At 39.9% G+C, this 14,923-nt stretch overlaps 1 protein-coding gene across 4 annotated transcripts in view; it reads right to left on the bottom strand.

Annotated features, from left to right (window-relative positions):
• ABCA5 (ATP binding cassette subfamily A member 5) overlaps positions 1-14,923 on the bottom strand; it is a 63,829-nt gene that overhangs the window by 16,573 nt on the left and 32,333 nt on the right. For all 4 annotated transcript variants that reach the window (XM_025196250.1, XM_025196249.1, XM_006017341.2 and 1 more), the window contains 14 exons: positions 13,890-14,091; positions 12,840-13,009; positions 11,530-11,657; positions 9,954-10,091; positions 8,357-8,470; positions 7,467-7,637; positions 6,728-6,841; positions 6,262-6,399; positions 5,504-5,578; positions 3,075-3,166; positions 2,567-2,693; positions 1,659-1,776; positions 1,461-1,552; positions 1,106-1,281 (listed from right to left, as the gene is read on the bottom strand). In XM_025196250.1, the coding sequence (XP_025052035.1) occupies positions 1,106-1,281; positions 1,461-1,552; positions 1,659-1,776; positions 2,567-2,693; positions 3,075-3,166; positions 5,504-5,578; positions 6,262-6,399; positions 6,728-6,841; positions 7,467-7,637; positions 8,357-8,470; positions 9,954-10,091; positions 11,530-11,657; positions 12,840-13,009; positions 13,890-14,091 (1,855 nt within the window). The remainder of the gene's footprint in view (positions 1-1,105; positions 1,282-1,460; positions 1,553-1,658; positions 1,777-2,566; positions 2,694-3,074; positions 3,167-5,503; positions 5,579-6,261; positions 6,400-6,727; positions 6,842-7,466; positions 7,638-8,356; positions 8,471-9,953; positions 10,092-11,529; positions 11,658-12,839; positions 13,010-13,889; positions 14,092-14,923) is intronic.

Here is a 14,923-nt window from a genome sequence, read left to right as displayed (position 1 = left end):
GAGGCACCAGTTGCTGAGCCAGAGGACCTGGAAGTGGACTAGAAGTGCTTCTGGTCCACTTCCAGGTCTGCGGCCGAGAGAGCTGGGGAGCCCCCCATGCTTACGTGGGACACTCCACGCGCCCCAGCATCGCAGCACTCACAAGCCGCCTGCTACCTAGAGGTATGTAGAAAAAACATTTAAAGCTGCATCTATGTCCGAATTGCTGAATCTTTCCGAATCTATTTGGAGGGATCCAGTTCGATTCAGAGAGATTAAAGCGTCCTCTGATTCGACTCGGATATTTGGCCGCTGAATCAGGCCGAATCTCCGCCAAATTGAATCAGGGACCAAAGTTTTGCACACCCCTATTATTTACATCATCTAGAAACCTCTCTCACTTTGATATATTTGACAAAAGGGAAGATGCATATAATTTAATTTATACTAAAAACATGGGGGAAGAAATAGTTTAAGCAAATACTGACGGAAATTATTTATCCACCCTCCCCAACTGACTAGTGAAGAGCCTTATCATCTGCGGTCCACTTACCCTCACAACACCCCTATGAAGGAATGCATGGCTGTTTTCCCCATTTTTCAGATAGGAAAAGCAAAACTCAGATTACAGCTGAGACCTACATCCAGATTTAAGCACTTAACTTCCCTCAGAATCAAAGCAGGTGCTTGACTTGGCTAAAGTTACACAAAAGCCTAGAGACAAGGGTTCTGCTTGCCACAAAGTCCCAGAGAAGAACTAACTATCTATACTTTCTGTCTGCCTACACAAACACAGGAGACACTTCTCAGGGATAGTGTATATTACCATCATTATAAACTGACTGATACTTTCTTTGAAAGTGGGAGTTAGAATAATACATTGCCTTTAGACTTGTATAAATGTGAGCATGGTTTGGATTTTCAAGGTGATATAAAGTTCCCCCCCACAAAAAAACACCCACCCACAGCAGTGCAGAATTTTTCGCACTCCAAACCATGATACCCTCTTGCTGAAACGGCTTTCCATTAAGTCTGATAGACAAAACCTTTATGGTTTCATTTTCAGGAAAACCTAGAGAAAATAAGGGCGAAAGCATATAAAAAGCTCTATTTAATGAACGTTTACCGTTTTATTACTTCTTTCACATCACTTTTACTCATTCCTTTGATAGCTCCATAAATCTCAAAATGCTCCTGCAACGTAACATCTGGCCAAAGTGGATTTATTTGAGGACAGTATCCCACAAATTTAATCAAATCCGCTTCACCGTTCGGTCCAAAAGAATCATCTCCCATCAGCACCTGCAGAGGACAAACCCCCCCCCAGCCCTTCCTCAATAACATTTTCACATAAGGTTTGTAAGTGTTCTTATAAAAATTAAGAAAAATATTTAAAGCAGACGGGTCAAGGCCCAAACCCAAACTGAACCAGGTATTAAAGCTCATCTGTTGTTTTTATTTCGTTTACAATCATACTCTACCTGGCCAGCAGTTGGTTCAACATCTCCAACCAGCATGTTAATCACCGTGCTTTTCCCTGCTCCATTGGGCCCCAACAATCCCAGGATTTCTCCTTAAAAATAAAAATGACACACAAAATATTGCCTGTGAGTTTCAAGAACAAAAGGGAAATGTTTGTTTTTTCCTGAAAAAAAAATAGTAACTAATTTAGCTCAGACCTTTTTTTACACAAAAAGAGACGTGCTTAGTCGCGACCTTCTTTATGTTTCTTCTAAGAAGAAAATCTTTCCTTTCGTCATATTCTTTATGCAAACTGCTGACCAAAATTGCTGGCTTCTAATAAAAGCAAAAGATAATGTATTGTTTAATGTTTAATAAGTAACTACTTTTTAAAGAAACGTACAACATCAAAATATTTTTGTCACTCAATTAGGATTTTCATGGTAAGTATCAAAGAATCTTATCTTATAAAACATAACTCTGGCCCCAAAGAGCAGATATAATTTCACTTCTGTATGACTGCCCTCCATTTATAGAGGTAAACAGGAGGCATCCCCACTGTCTGTACGCACTATAAAGCCAATCTAAAGGTTTGACTGCAGCTGATCCACATTCAGACACTTTTCATTGTGAAATAGATGCAGAATATGACTCGAAGCTTACACCAAGCACCGTTTTTGGACACTACACAGCTTGACTCCTCCCCCAAGGTTTGATCTCACTAGGATGTGGCATCTAGCTCTTACTTATAGTGTGAATGTCTATTGTCCCAAAATCTAGAGGCACCAACTACCAGGGCACACAGTTACACTTAAGTTTAAAATTCTAGATTTTACTGCTCTGACAAAAGGAAGTAGAAAAAAAATTAATATACAAGAAATGTGAAGGGAACTAAAACTAAGCGATATTAAACACATACAGAAAAACAGAACCTTACTCACGTATTTGAATATTACAAAAAAATTCATATAGCAAACTGACAAGACAAAGCTAGTATCTAGATTTTAGATTTCCATTTATGCATTCATTTCTATAATTTCAAATCTGATATACTTAAATTTGCTGACAATAATGGGAGCCAATTACACACTGCCCCAGCGCAATTCAACCATGATTATAGGATTACCTCCTCACAGTTTTGACTGGTTAGAATTTCTTTGACTCGCAACCTCTCAGCCTTTACATCTTCATCCTCATTTTCATCATGTGGTACCTCTGGAACCTTCCAGATTTTACCCTCTGTAAAATAATTTCTGAAGACAGGGGGAAAAATATCAATCTTTACACAACAACATTAAAAGCTTATTTTTTTAAATCAGTATTAAGCTATTTCCTAAATGCAGGCTCATAGTTTGAAGTTAATGACCTTTAGGATAGTCATTTTAACGTTAAAGAAATTAATAAACCTACATCACATTACATAGGTATTAACATAAAGATGCCAGCCAGTACATAATAAGTCAGGTTTTATTAAAGAACATCTGTATATTTTAATCTAATATACTTGTACAGTGGGAAAAGGGCATCTTTGATACATCTTTTGCTATAGGTTACATTCCCCAATTTAACTCTCAATACCGCTGAAAGAAACGGCTTCTTTAACCCAATACAAGAGTCTGTTAACACAAACAGACCTGAAAAATGGGTCTTTTCTTACTGCTCTACCTCCATTCTTCACCTCAAGATATCGCAGAAGTAGCAGCCAAAGTATGCACTGCAAATAAGGCTAGAATAAAATATAGACAACAATTATAATCAGTCAAAACATTTTTAGCCCCTTGATGCCCGAGGGCTTGGGGAATTGCTTTTTTGTCAGTAATCATTCTTTTCCAGAATGACTACAGTGGATAGGAAGATCAAATAAAGTCAACTCTCTCTCCAGAATGAAAGCGTTAACGACCAAGTCGAAGGCAATAAAACTGTATTATTAACCAATGCTCTGAGAACCAAAAGGGATCTCTCTCTAAACATCTTTTCAGTACAACTCCCATACATGTCTGGCTTTAGGCAGAATAAAGATGACCACAAACTAATCAAGGCTTTCAAATGGATATTTCAAACTGAATCTTTATGTAATGCTTTCCAGCCCTTCAGCCCATATATCAAGACAATAACGGGGAAAAAAGTTATTATAAAGAAGCTGATGTTGGATGGGGATTAGCAGGCTGACATGACACCTCCTCCTCTTAGTGGCTCCTCTCAATCTGTCCTCAGGCAGCAGAGACCTTTATTACATTGTAAAGGCCGTAACTTGGCCTATTTACTCAAATTTTATCAAATGAGTACATTTGAACTCACACTAGTCCCTAGGACATAAGGGCCTACTTCATAAAACAAATCAGAACTCGTGGTAGAGGCGATATCTTTTATTAGACTAAATAGATGTTTGCAAACCCCCCCTCCCCCAAAAAACTTTATTCGCAAGCTTTTGGGCACAGGCACCCTTCTTCTGGGTAGAAATTTCTTATATGGTAAGGAAATTCCTGCTCAGAAGAGCATTTCCTCTTTATACTCTTCTGTGAAATATGAAACATCATAACCAGAAGGAAATATGACTCTACATTCTGCTTGCCACCAAACAACAACGAGGTAAACAGACTATTCCAACTTTTCTCTGGGCCTAATCTTCATAAAATGAACAGATCCAAACAGGAGATTTTACCACACCTTCAACTCTCCTACGAAAAATGAACTTTCATTTCTACCCAGGAGAACTTTTACAATCTTTTCTCCTATGCCTGAAGAAGGGTGACTGTGCCCAAACCTTGCAAATAAAGACATATTTTTGCAAGTATCTAGTTGGTCTAATAAAAGATGTCACCTGTACCATGAGTTTTGATTCCTTCTGTCTCTAGACCAATATGACTACAACCTGGAAAACTACCTCATAAACAATATTTCAACTGGAGAGTAATGGGCAAACTCAAGAGAGAGGCTGGTAAGTGAACAGAAAGACTCAGTGCCTCGCTTTTATGCAGTGCCTTGGATCCCTTCAAGGGTACCAACAAGATACCATGCAATGTTAGCACTGTTAGGTGTGCACATGTGATTCACGAGCTAAACCAAGAGATTTCAAGTACAAATCCATAGTGTTAAAAGCATTCTGACCTATTGTGGTCTTTCCAAGTTCTTTGTAACAGGATTTGCTCATTTTTATTTTGTACAGTATAACCTCATAAAACTGGTGTGCTTGGGACCAAGTACCTGTCAGAAATTTGAAAATGCTGGATTTTTTAAAACAATGCAGTGGCTGGGGGAGGGGTAGGAGCGGCCGCTCCCGGAGCAGCAGCTGCATGCAGAACGGCGGTGCGGGGTGATGAATGGCGGTGGTAGCTGCTGCATACAAGCTTCCCCCTCCGCGTCCGGGGGGGGAGTGGGGGGCAGTTGATTCCTGAAACAGTGGAAACCCTCCCCCAGGACCTAAACAGTGCTTCTGCCATGGATAGCATGTCAGCATGGCTTTGGGAGGGTTGAGGGGGAGGGAAGATACTGTGGGGAAGAACCACCAGAGACTTCACAGAAGCTGTAAAAAGATTTTGGGACATGACGAGGATTTTGCACAGTTCCGACAGAGGCTTTCTTGTCCCCTTTCCCTTCACCTTCCTTTCCATCTGGCTTATCCCTCCTAACTACTTGCCACCATTTGGCCCTTCTCCCAAACCACCAAAGAAACTGAACAAAATGCTGTCTAGCGCCATCGCACTGTGTACTCTGCTTGTGAATACCTTGCATGTCTTATTTGCATGACAGCTCTTGTGGTGCAAGGGCTACTCTGCATTTGCCCTACAACTGGCAAAAAAGCAACCCATTCTTCATTGTCCTAAGATACTACCGTAATATCATGATCAATAATAGTCTCACCAGCACTACCTTCTACCTTCCCAGGGTAGGGCTGAATCGCGCTAAAACAGCAGTTTGCACTGCTGCAGCTTCCTGCATAGCGAATTTAGTACCTTTTACAAATAGTAAATAAAATCTTAACCTTACAAAAGAAAAATGTCCTTGAGAAGTGGCTTTCCACTGAAAATTAACTAGCAATTTATAGCAAACAATTGGTGCTTACTGCTACAACTGCTATCACGAGTCTGTTCCCTGGATTATGGTATTCTTCGTTCTTTCGCTGGTCTTTCCATGAGACCTGACAACGTGACAAATATTTAAACAATTAAATCAGCGGATGCTGCATATTTTACATGCACATTTACTCTCTGCTGACTGACTTAAAAAATGGTAGTAATACACAGCAGGCCTGATTCATTTCTCATTTGTACTACTTTTAAAACACTGTAATGGAGTCAAATCCTGCATAACAGCCATAGGAAGAACCAAAATCAAAACCTACCTATTATTCTGTTTAGCTAGTAAGAAGACAGGACAAAGTTGCAGCTTATCGTCTAATTTGGAGATGCATTTATTTAGTCAGCAAGCTGCAACACAGTCCTGCCTTTTGCCTAACTTTAAGCTAACAAAGCCAAATACTTCTATTCGCCTAATGGTACAATCTCCAAAGCAAAACGAGAGCTTGACTGCACAGACAGATGCAGGAGAAATCTGCATTTACATGTCATTTAACATCTTTGTTTCTTTTCAGTATCTGAGACACCATCATTCTGCTGACACAAAGAAGTTAAAAAAAAATTAAAAAAAAAACATTTAAGTGCCAGATGCTATCTATAACTGACTGAATGGCTATGGGGTGATGTTACAGAGCAATATGGATGGAAACTTCCACATTAACATGTCTGTATATTAGTGGACTACCTTGCTACCACCAGCCAGAGCTCTAGATAACTGAAATTTAAAAAATCTCCAAGGGCCTACCTTTATAAAAGAAATCAAGCATCCAATAAGAGGGTAGATTGGAATGAAAATGGAGAAGATATAATGAAGAACAGTGGTTACAGTATAGTAGCCCATGAAGAAAGCCACTTCAGTGACAACGGTGCAAACCAAAGCTGCCTAAAAAACAAGGAAAAGGGAAAAATTGAGTCTATTTGTAAGTGAATCTAAATCTTAGCACTTTAACTCCAAGTGTCGCTTGTTTTATTCCAGGGGCAATACACGTTCTCAAAAGTTTTTGGTGAAGGTATAAGCTGAGACAGAGAAATCAAGCAAAAAAAAATATTTATGTTCAAGTAATTTACTTGCACATCTTTTACATGTAAAAAAGAGATTGAGTAGATGATAATATTTAAAATATCGGGAAATCCTTTTCCAAATGATAATTGGAAAAGAGAAATGGATTTGGGCTCTAGGAAATGCTTAAAATTAACTAGAAATCACTTACCACTGAAAAAATAAATGACCAAAATTCTCTAGTATTTTGAATTTTTTTAAATGTGAAAGAAACCACATATGTGAACAGCACAACTGAAGGTGCATAGCCAATAAGACAGAAGATCTGCAAGAAAAGAAATATGTATTACTTTGTAAGTATGCATGCAGTAAAAATGCTACTTCCTGCAAACCTGGTATAAAAATGTTCAGTGTCTATGAGGTTCATTTCAATTTTTGAATTCATCTTTTGTGCATTAATGCTTTGAAATGCTGTATTCAGCATGACAAATGTGGTGTGTATCATTAAACAGTCAAATAAGCAAGCGTGCAGTGCTAGCAAGACCAGTCTCACTGTGATGAACTCTACTAAAATAATGTGTTAAAAAAGCAAGCAAATCATCTCCTCCTCAAAACCCTCCAAACATATGTATTTTTATCGACTAGTTTCCATTCTACCAACTGGGCATTTAAGTGGACTTTAGCACCTAATTCTAAGTTCTAAATATGTATGAGTGCCCCTGCTTATTAAACACTCCTCACCTAACCTTTAAGAGGGTATCATAAAAAGCAACGAGGCAGCAGCGGCCCCATCCAGTTTTTGTATTAACAGTTTTTCATAGACTTATGAAACAGAATAACAACTACATACCCAAGCTGATGCATCTAATAGGTGGAACAGAATCTGACCCTAGGTGCTTTGAAAATGCCCCTTCATGAAAAGAGAGAGGAATAAATAAAACTAAACTTACCACAGCAAGGAACTTCCCAACATAGAAATAAACACCATAATGAAATGCAAATAAGCTTCCTATCATTAAGCCAAGAATAAAGAAAAATAAAGGCAGATCAATGATTGCTTGTCCAGTCCAGTAAGCAGATGGGTAAAGGCCCGATATCTTAAGCTGAGTGTAGGCTTTGATCTGTAACAGAAAAAATGCCAAGTGTGGCCATGATGTTTTTTTTCCTATTACTGAGTAAAAAACAGGCCTAATGTGCTCACAAAGAGCACTGACTCTACTGTAGCAGGATTCCAACATCTTCAACAGAACCATTCCTGACTTGCAACTTTTAGGTGTCATGGGAAATACTGCGTGTATTGACAGTTGTTTCACATCTGTTATAGAACTTCTTTTGTTAGTTTGGGGGAAAAGGGAAAGAATACCAGACAGGAACATGGACTGTGGGCCCTCTACTATTCTACTTCCATTGGCTTTTGATAGTGCGCTTTGTTGGCATTTGTGTATGAGGAGCCTTGAGTGTCAAATTTAAAGCTCCAAATCAACAGCCAGTTCCTTCCATATGCAAAAAGACAGGTTTTCTGCTCATATTTATATCTCTACAACTATTTAGCTAAATAGAATTGAATCTTGCATGAAATTCAATTCATGCACATTTATCCTTGGGTTATATGCATCTATCAACCCCCCAGGCACGTTTTAGTTCTTTCAAAAATTGACATTCGACATGTCAGTTGGTTCTGAAGCTGTTGTGCTTCAGAAAAAACCCATCCAGCCACTGTGCCTTAGCCATTAACTAGTTACTACCTGCTGGCTGTATCCTCTCAAAATGATTCCAGAATCTTTTTTTCAGATACTTAGATTTTAGCAGATCTAAAACTGCATATTTTAATTCAAATTACCTTTTGGTTTTCTGCATTCTCCATTGCAAAATATGGTGGAATTCCAGTTACAATGATTCCTAGCAACACGGCTTCAAAGTAAAGTTCTAGTTTGAACACTGCATCAACAGTTTCCTGAAAAACGACCCAGATTTCATCATCATCATGAAGTACGAGCTGACATCAAGAATTTTTCACCCATTCTTTTAAATAGTTTCTACATATAATTTCCTCTTGTCTTGTACAAAGCTGTACCTAAGAATGGCACATTAGATACAGCTTTACATAAGAATAAAAATCTTTAAAATGATCTAGGCCAAAACGGCTACAACCTGAATACCTTTAAATGATCATTACATTTATTTTCAGCCTATGTGTTAATACAAAAGCATATTTCTTCAATCAGCAAGTCTGCCATGGAAATAATATAAAAATTATATGAAAAATTATGCATTTGTAATATGTACATGACTGACCAAGAATTAGTTGCAAAAAAAGGACATTTCAATGATAGTAAGAATTCTGAAATAGCAACACACAAAAACCCCACAGAAACGTTTTGAGCAGATTTCAGTCCAGTTAATAATATTAATATATTTAGAACATTTTGAAAATATGGTAATTCAAAACATGAACATCTGACTACTGCTATCGCCTCTTTACTGGTTTTGGTTAGTAAAACCCTTGTTTCCTTCGTGTCTATTCAGAATACTTCTAAGATGACCTTTTTAGCTTATCCCACTCCTGTTAACCCTGACTTCAAGTCATTCTATCACTTCTTTCAGCTTCACATTAAATACCAGCTTCTTCAGTGCAATCCTAGCTCCCCTGACGGGTAGAATGTCATCCCTTATCTTAAAGCCCCTTCAACAACTCATACACCTCCCATCTATCCTGAGCTGGCAACCTATGAAACATCACCTGCTGACTTGATCCTGCCAGCATTCCCAACAGTTACCACTCATTAGCTTTACCCTTAAATAACTGAGTGTATGCTCCAACACTGCCCGACACAGGAAAAAACTCGATCATTCTTTTTTACCCACTGCTATCTTACCTTCCTTTAGAGGCGAGTCTGCAGGAAGGCTTTACTGTACAGTTCTTCTAATCAAACCCAGGCAAGTGACAAGCTGTGATTTGCCATCCATTTCTTTTCCTACTTGAATTCTAATATCTTCCCTTATTTTCCATTTCAAATCCCTCTGATTAACTAGGGTCTATTTTCTGTTTGTACAGTGCCCTGGATTGAATATCATAATATGTTTACACTCATAAGAAAAAAAAAAAATGTACGAGGACGGAGGATTTAAAATCCAAAATCACAGTGCTTAATGTGCAATATCTCATTAACTGAGAAACTTTAAATTATAAAAAAGGCAGTAATATATTATGCCTTAAACTGCCTATACTTAGAACTTTCTTGCAGCCTTGCATTTAGATCAACATATTCTTATTTGCTCAAAGAAGGATCTTACATTTCAAGAAATGCTTAACCACACAGAACAGAGCACACGTGCACATGTAACTGTAACTGAAATTCTGCTGCTGTTATTTCGCTGCAACTATATGATCTTGATTAAACCCTGTGACATTTGTGTCTGATCTGAACTCCACTTACTTGAATGAATGGGTTGCTCCATATCTGAATGCTCTCAGTCACATTTAAGTCGCGGAGAACCAGGTTGCTAATGACATTCATCAAAACAGGGAGGGAATGCACCATACTACTGTTAAATACAGCAGCAAATATGTAATTCTACAGGGGAATAAAAAAAAGGTTTCAGTGTTATTGCTGCATAACAGCTGGACAGATCGAGAATGAAATGAACTGCTACAAACCACTGAACTGAACTGATTACAATGAACTGGTTACAAACCACTAGCAAACACTAGCTCCAGATACTTTATACTCTGTAAAAATACTCATGATGGCAATGGAAAAGCAATGCTGCAATCCAATATTCTCCAGGTCTTATCACACACTTTTACATTAAATCATATTCTAGTTTCTAAAGACAATACTTTCATTTATACACTAATCCATGCATCCCAAATATTCAGCTTTTTTCCCATACTAGATAGTGATTGCACAACCAATTCTGGTGAGGTCCAAAAGGTGAATATAAAATGAACTGAAAATAGATGCAAGAGTCTAATATGAAAGGAGAGAGTTTGATGCGCACATTTATGGCTTGTATTTGAGATATTTAAGAACCCAAAAGCAAAAAATACTTAAAGAAATCTGCTCAAACTGTTAGAAACTACTGCTAGCATGCCCTTTAAACAGGGGCGGGCAATTATTGGGGTGGGGGGAGGACCCCTGCACACTCTCCCTATGGTGCGCAGCCCCCGTAGGTGGTGGCGGCAGCAGCAGCAGCAGCAGGCTTGTATTAGTTGTTATATCTTAGGATGCAGGTGCTGCTGCGGTGCAGCGCGTGGCTCCAGCCAGTGCTGCACATCACGGCAAGGAACACAGCCTGGCCAAGCTGCCTCTATTGCCTGGGCTCACTGTTGTACACATGGAACTCCCACACTTGTGCGCCACTGAAGGGAAGCTCCATGAGCTGAAGTCAGCTGCCTTCCCCGCTTGCTGCTGTGCAGGACCTGGGACTCCGCAGGGAAGTAGGGGCTGGGGCTCCCCTCCACTTCCGGCAGAGTCCTGGGATCTGCGCGGCAGGGGGTGGGGAAGGCAGCTGGCTCCACTGCATGGAGCTTCCCTCCGGTGGCACATAAGTGCGGGAGATGCACCTGTGTGATGGAATGCCCCAGTGATAGAGGCGGCCCAGCAGGGCTGAGCTCCTGCCGCAATGCACAGCACTGGCCAGAGCTGTGCGCCACTGGGCAACAGCACCTGCACTGAGCATGAGCACCCAAAACACCCCTGCCTGCTGCTGCTGCCTGGGGACTATGTACCATAGGGGGGGGAGTGGGGAGGGGTCCCCACAGCCCCACACCCTCCCTCACACCTACACCCTGCCCACCCTAGCTCCGTGCTGCTGTTGCCCCCCTGGGTGTGGGCCCCATTCTGCCACCAGCCCCAGATTAAAGATCACAATGAATATTCAGGAGCAGAGTATGCATTTACATGGTCACTACCATCTTAAAGTAAAATAAGAATGATATAAGAAGAGTTAGATCCAGCACAGCACCACAAAAACTTAGTTACGTATTTCAGAAAATAAGGAGTTTCTCACCTTTCCTGAATTATATATGTTTAAAGCTGCTGTATGCGGAGCTGCTGACACATAATCACTGCTATTGAATACCTCAGTCAGTATGTTAAGGCTCCCAAGAGAGCTGATGATATCATCAATATCTGATCCTAAAGAGAGACAAGAAAGAAACTAGGGTACCTATTCATCACAAAGGCATCTGGTTGGATGAACCTTTACACTAATGTTCTGAACACATTTTCAATCAATACAATGAGTAATTTATTCATCTCTACGATGAAAAACCATAGGAATATGCGGGGAAGTAAATCAGAAGACTCTTCAGATGTTTTAAATGTTGTTCCTGTTTCAATTTTAGCTCATTCGTTCAGCATCCATACTAATAGTTGAATAAAGGAAATCCTAGTGGTGTACATCAACTTAAGATGTACTGTAGTTCACACTGATTACTATGACTATATTTTAAATATATAGAATTTTTAGTGGAGTTAATTAACACAATATAACTTTATTCTTGAGAACAGATTCAGGTATGGAAGGATGGCAAATGAGGTAGTAACATACGTCAATTCTGTGCATATATTTGTTACATACAGTATTTTTATAGTACTGACAACAGGTTCATAGACTCTAATACATAAGACCTCAAAATGCAAAGGTGCCTGGACTGGAAACTGAAACAAAGTGAACTTCCTACATTGGACTAACTCTACCGCCACCATTTTTAAGGTTGGGCACTCACCAGGATACATAGGCTTCTGTAAAGGTGAAGCAAAAATCTTGATGTGGTCCCTGTACTGGGGGTACCTGCCATGAAGTAGCCCCAAGTAGCCCCCGAACAGAACCCTTGCTGCCTTCCCTATAGCTACACCCTGATGGGGAATTTGAAAGTCCCACCCTTATATTTTGAGTGGCTCTCTTAAGAACACGATTTTCCTTCTCCCACTAAGATAAGGGAAGAAAAGGACGCAGAATTTCTCAGCCTTGATTCTACACATTTTTTTAATTAAATGTGGATAGACATTAGACTGGGCTGGTTAAAAATCCATCACAGGATATTAATGTACAGTATTCTAGTTTTCAGCAACATAACTAACTAGGGAAAATAAAGCCCAGTTGCCATTTTAGAAATCTCAGCTATCTATCTAGCTATCCATCCAGCATCCATCCATTGATTAGTCTTAAAAACTCCAGGATGCACATTACGCTTTCCTTTACTTTCTGTGTTCTTTATTGCCTAACATCGAGACTTTAAAAAGACACAATTAAATCTGCACTATGAAAGGCACAATAACCATCCATTAAACCTGTATTGTCTTTTTCAGCCCTACCTGTGGAATTTTGAAGGAGGAGACTTGTTTTGTACTTGTGAGATTGTTGTCCAGGTTTCAACAAGTACATATCTGGGGAGAGTCTGAGAGGAACTACAGCATTTTTCAAGTAGTGACGAATGAAAAACATAAAAATTTGAACTACAAGGAAAACTAAGAAAAGCAACAACCTGGAAGAGATAAAACAATTATAAGTGCAGTTCAGTAAAAACAGATCACAACTGATGCAAATTATTTTCAAAACAACTAACATAACCTGTTTGTCAGGGAACAATTTCAAACCAACTAATAAACATACTACTGTTAACTGCAGCTTTGCAAGTTCAACTCGTGGACTACAGTTAATTAAGCAAAAGTTTGAAAGACTCTCAAAAGTAAAGTTCCTTCTTCAACCGTGGTTAGAAAGTAAATACTATTCAAAAGAATAGCACTCTCCAGCGATCAGTTGCTTAGGCCATCCTGTGGGCATGTCTACACGCGCATTTACTGTGCAGTAACTTACTGTGCAGTAAGCGGTTTTTACACTGGTGTCTACATGTAAAGGCGTTACAGTGCAGTAACACTGTGTGTGGACTGACCTGGGACTAAATTTAGCCCCAGGTTAGTCCACACACACAGGGTTACTACACAGTAAGCCATCTATGTGCCTTACTACGCAGTAACTACTTGGGTGCAAATTTGCTACCTGCATCAAATTGGCGTGAGTCACCATAGTTACTGCACAGTATGGGTACGCACATGTAGACACAAGCCCGTACTGCATAGTAATTTTCGATTACTGCGCAGTAACCTAAATTACTGCACAGTAACTGTGCACCTGTAGATGTGCCCCGTATAACCAAAATCATATTATATTAGCACCATCAAATTTTAACAAATTCTTCCAAAGCTATGCCCACACAAAGAACCAGGAGAAAATATTCAATGACAGCATCATATACAATGGTACCAATATTGATTAACATACACATCATAGATATACCATTTTTACTACTAAAATTCATTCTGAAATCAAGTATTTTGTAAAACAAACAAAGCCACCATACTCACATAATTCTCACTGATTTATTCTCACGTCTTAAACTGAGGAAGTGAACCCTGGCTATTGTAGACACCTGCTGTTTCCAAAGGGCTACATTGCTCTCTATGGAGGATTTTGTCTCGGAGAGTATCAGTAGGCTTTGCTCCATCTCATCAAGTGATTTTGCATCTATTTCCTCCTGTGCTTGCTGAGAATTAAATACACTATAATCTGGAGGAAAAGGAAGCGAGATAAAAAGAAAATGGAAGCCTACATAGTTTGCCTATGGTTTGGAATCTTACCAACATTGGCTATTTCAGCAGCAGGCAGAAACTTTATACAATACATGCAACACACACACAAATGCATTTCTCATCCCTGGGGAGTCTTCAGATACCCAGGAACACTGAGCAGGAGCTTCAAATTAATCTCATCAAATTTATCTAAATGCTTACTAATACTATTAGATTATACAGATTATTCAGCTGCTAAAACCTCTGTCTGTATAACACTACAGAAACAAGACGGTTTAATATCTTATAGTCAAAGCAGCCAATACAGAGAAAGAATACAAGCTATTCAGCACTGAAATTAGAAGAGTAAGTAATTGCTTTCAGATAATCCTCAACAAACCTCTGATTTTATGCCTGCACTAAGAAGTATGTGCAATTAATTGTGGTGGTAAACGATGGCAATTAATTTAAACTCTGATCTGCAGATACAAACAGGATATTCAAATAGGATAACTGAGTGTCTAAATAAGATTTGCTTTGCCTGCACCCTTAGTGTGTGTGTGGGAGGAGGCGGCTGAGTGGAGCCGGGCCGGGTCAAGCCCCGCCCAGGCCCCTACTTCGCCCAGCCCCCCAGGGAGCCTCGCGACCGGAGCCACGCGAACAGGCTGCGCAAACAGGCATGCTTCTCTGCCGGCGCGCGAGTTAGCGTGGAGTTCGCGCGGGAGGGCACACGGGAGGGCCCCGGACCCTGCCAGAGCGCCCCCCAGGGTAGACAGCCCCAGCCATAGCCAGCGTACCAGAGGCATGACACGGATGGGCACGCGCCACCC

This window comes from Alligator sinensis, unplaced genomic scaffold (genome assembly GCF_000455745.1).
Source record: "Alligator sinensis unplaced genomic scaffold, ASM45574v1 scaffold282_2, whole genome shotgun sequence".
NCBI lineage: Eukaryota > Metazoa > Chordata > Crocodylia > Alligatoridae > Alligator > Alligator sinensis.
The sequence above is the reverse complement of the archived record's forward strand: the minus strand, read 5'-3'. Positions and strand labels throughout refer to the sequence as shown.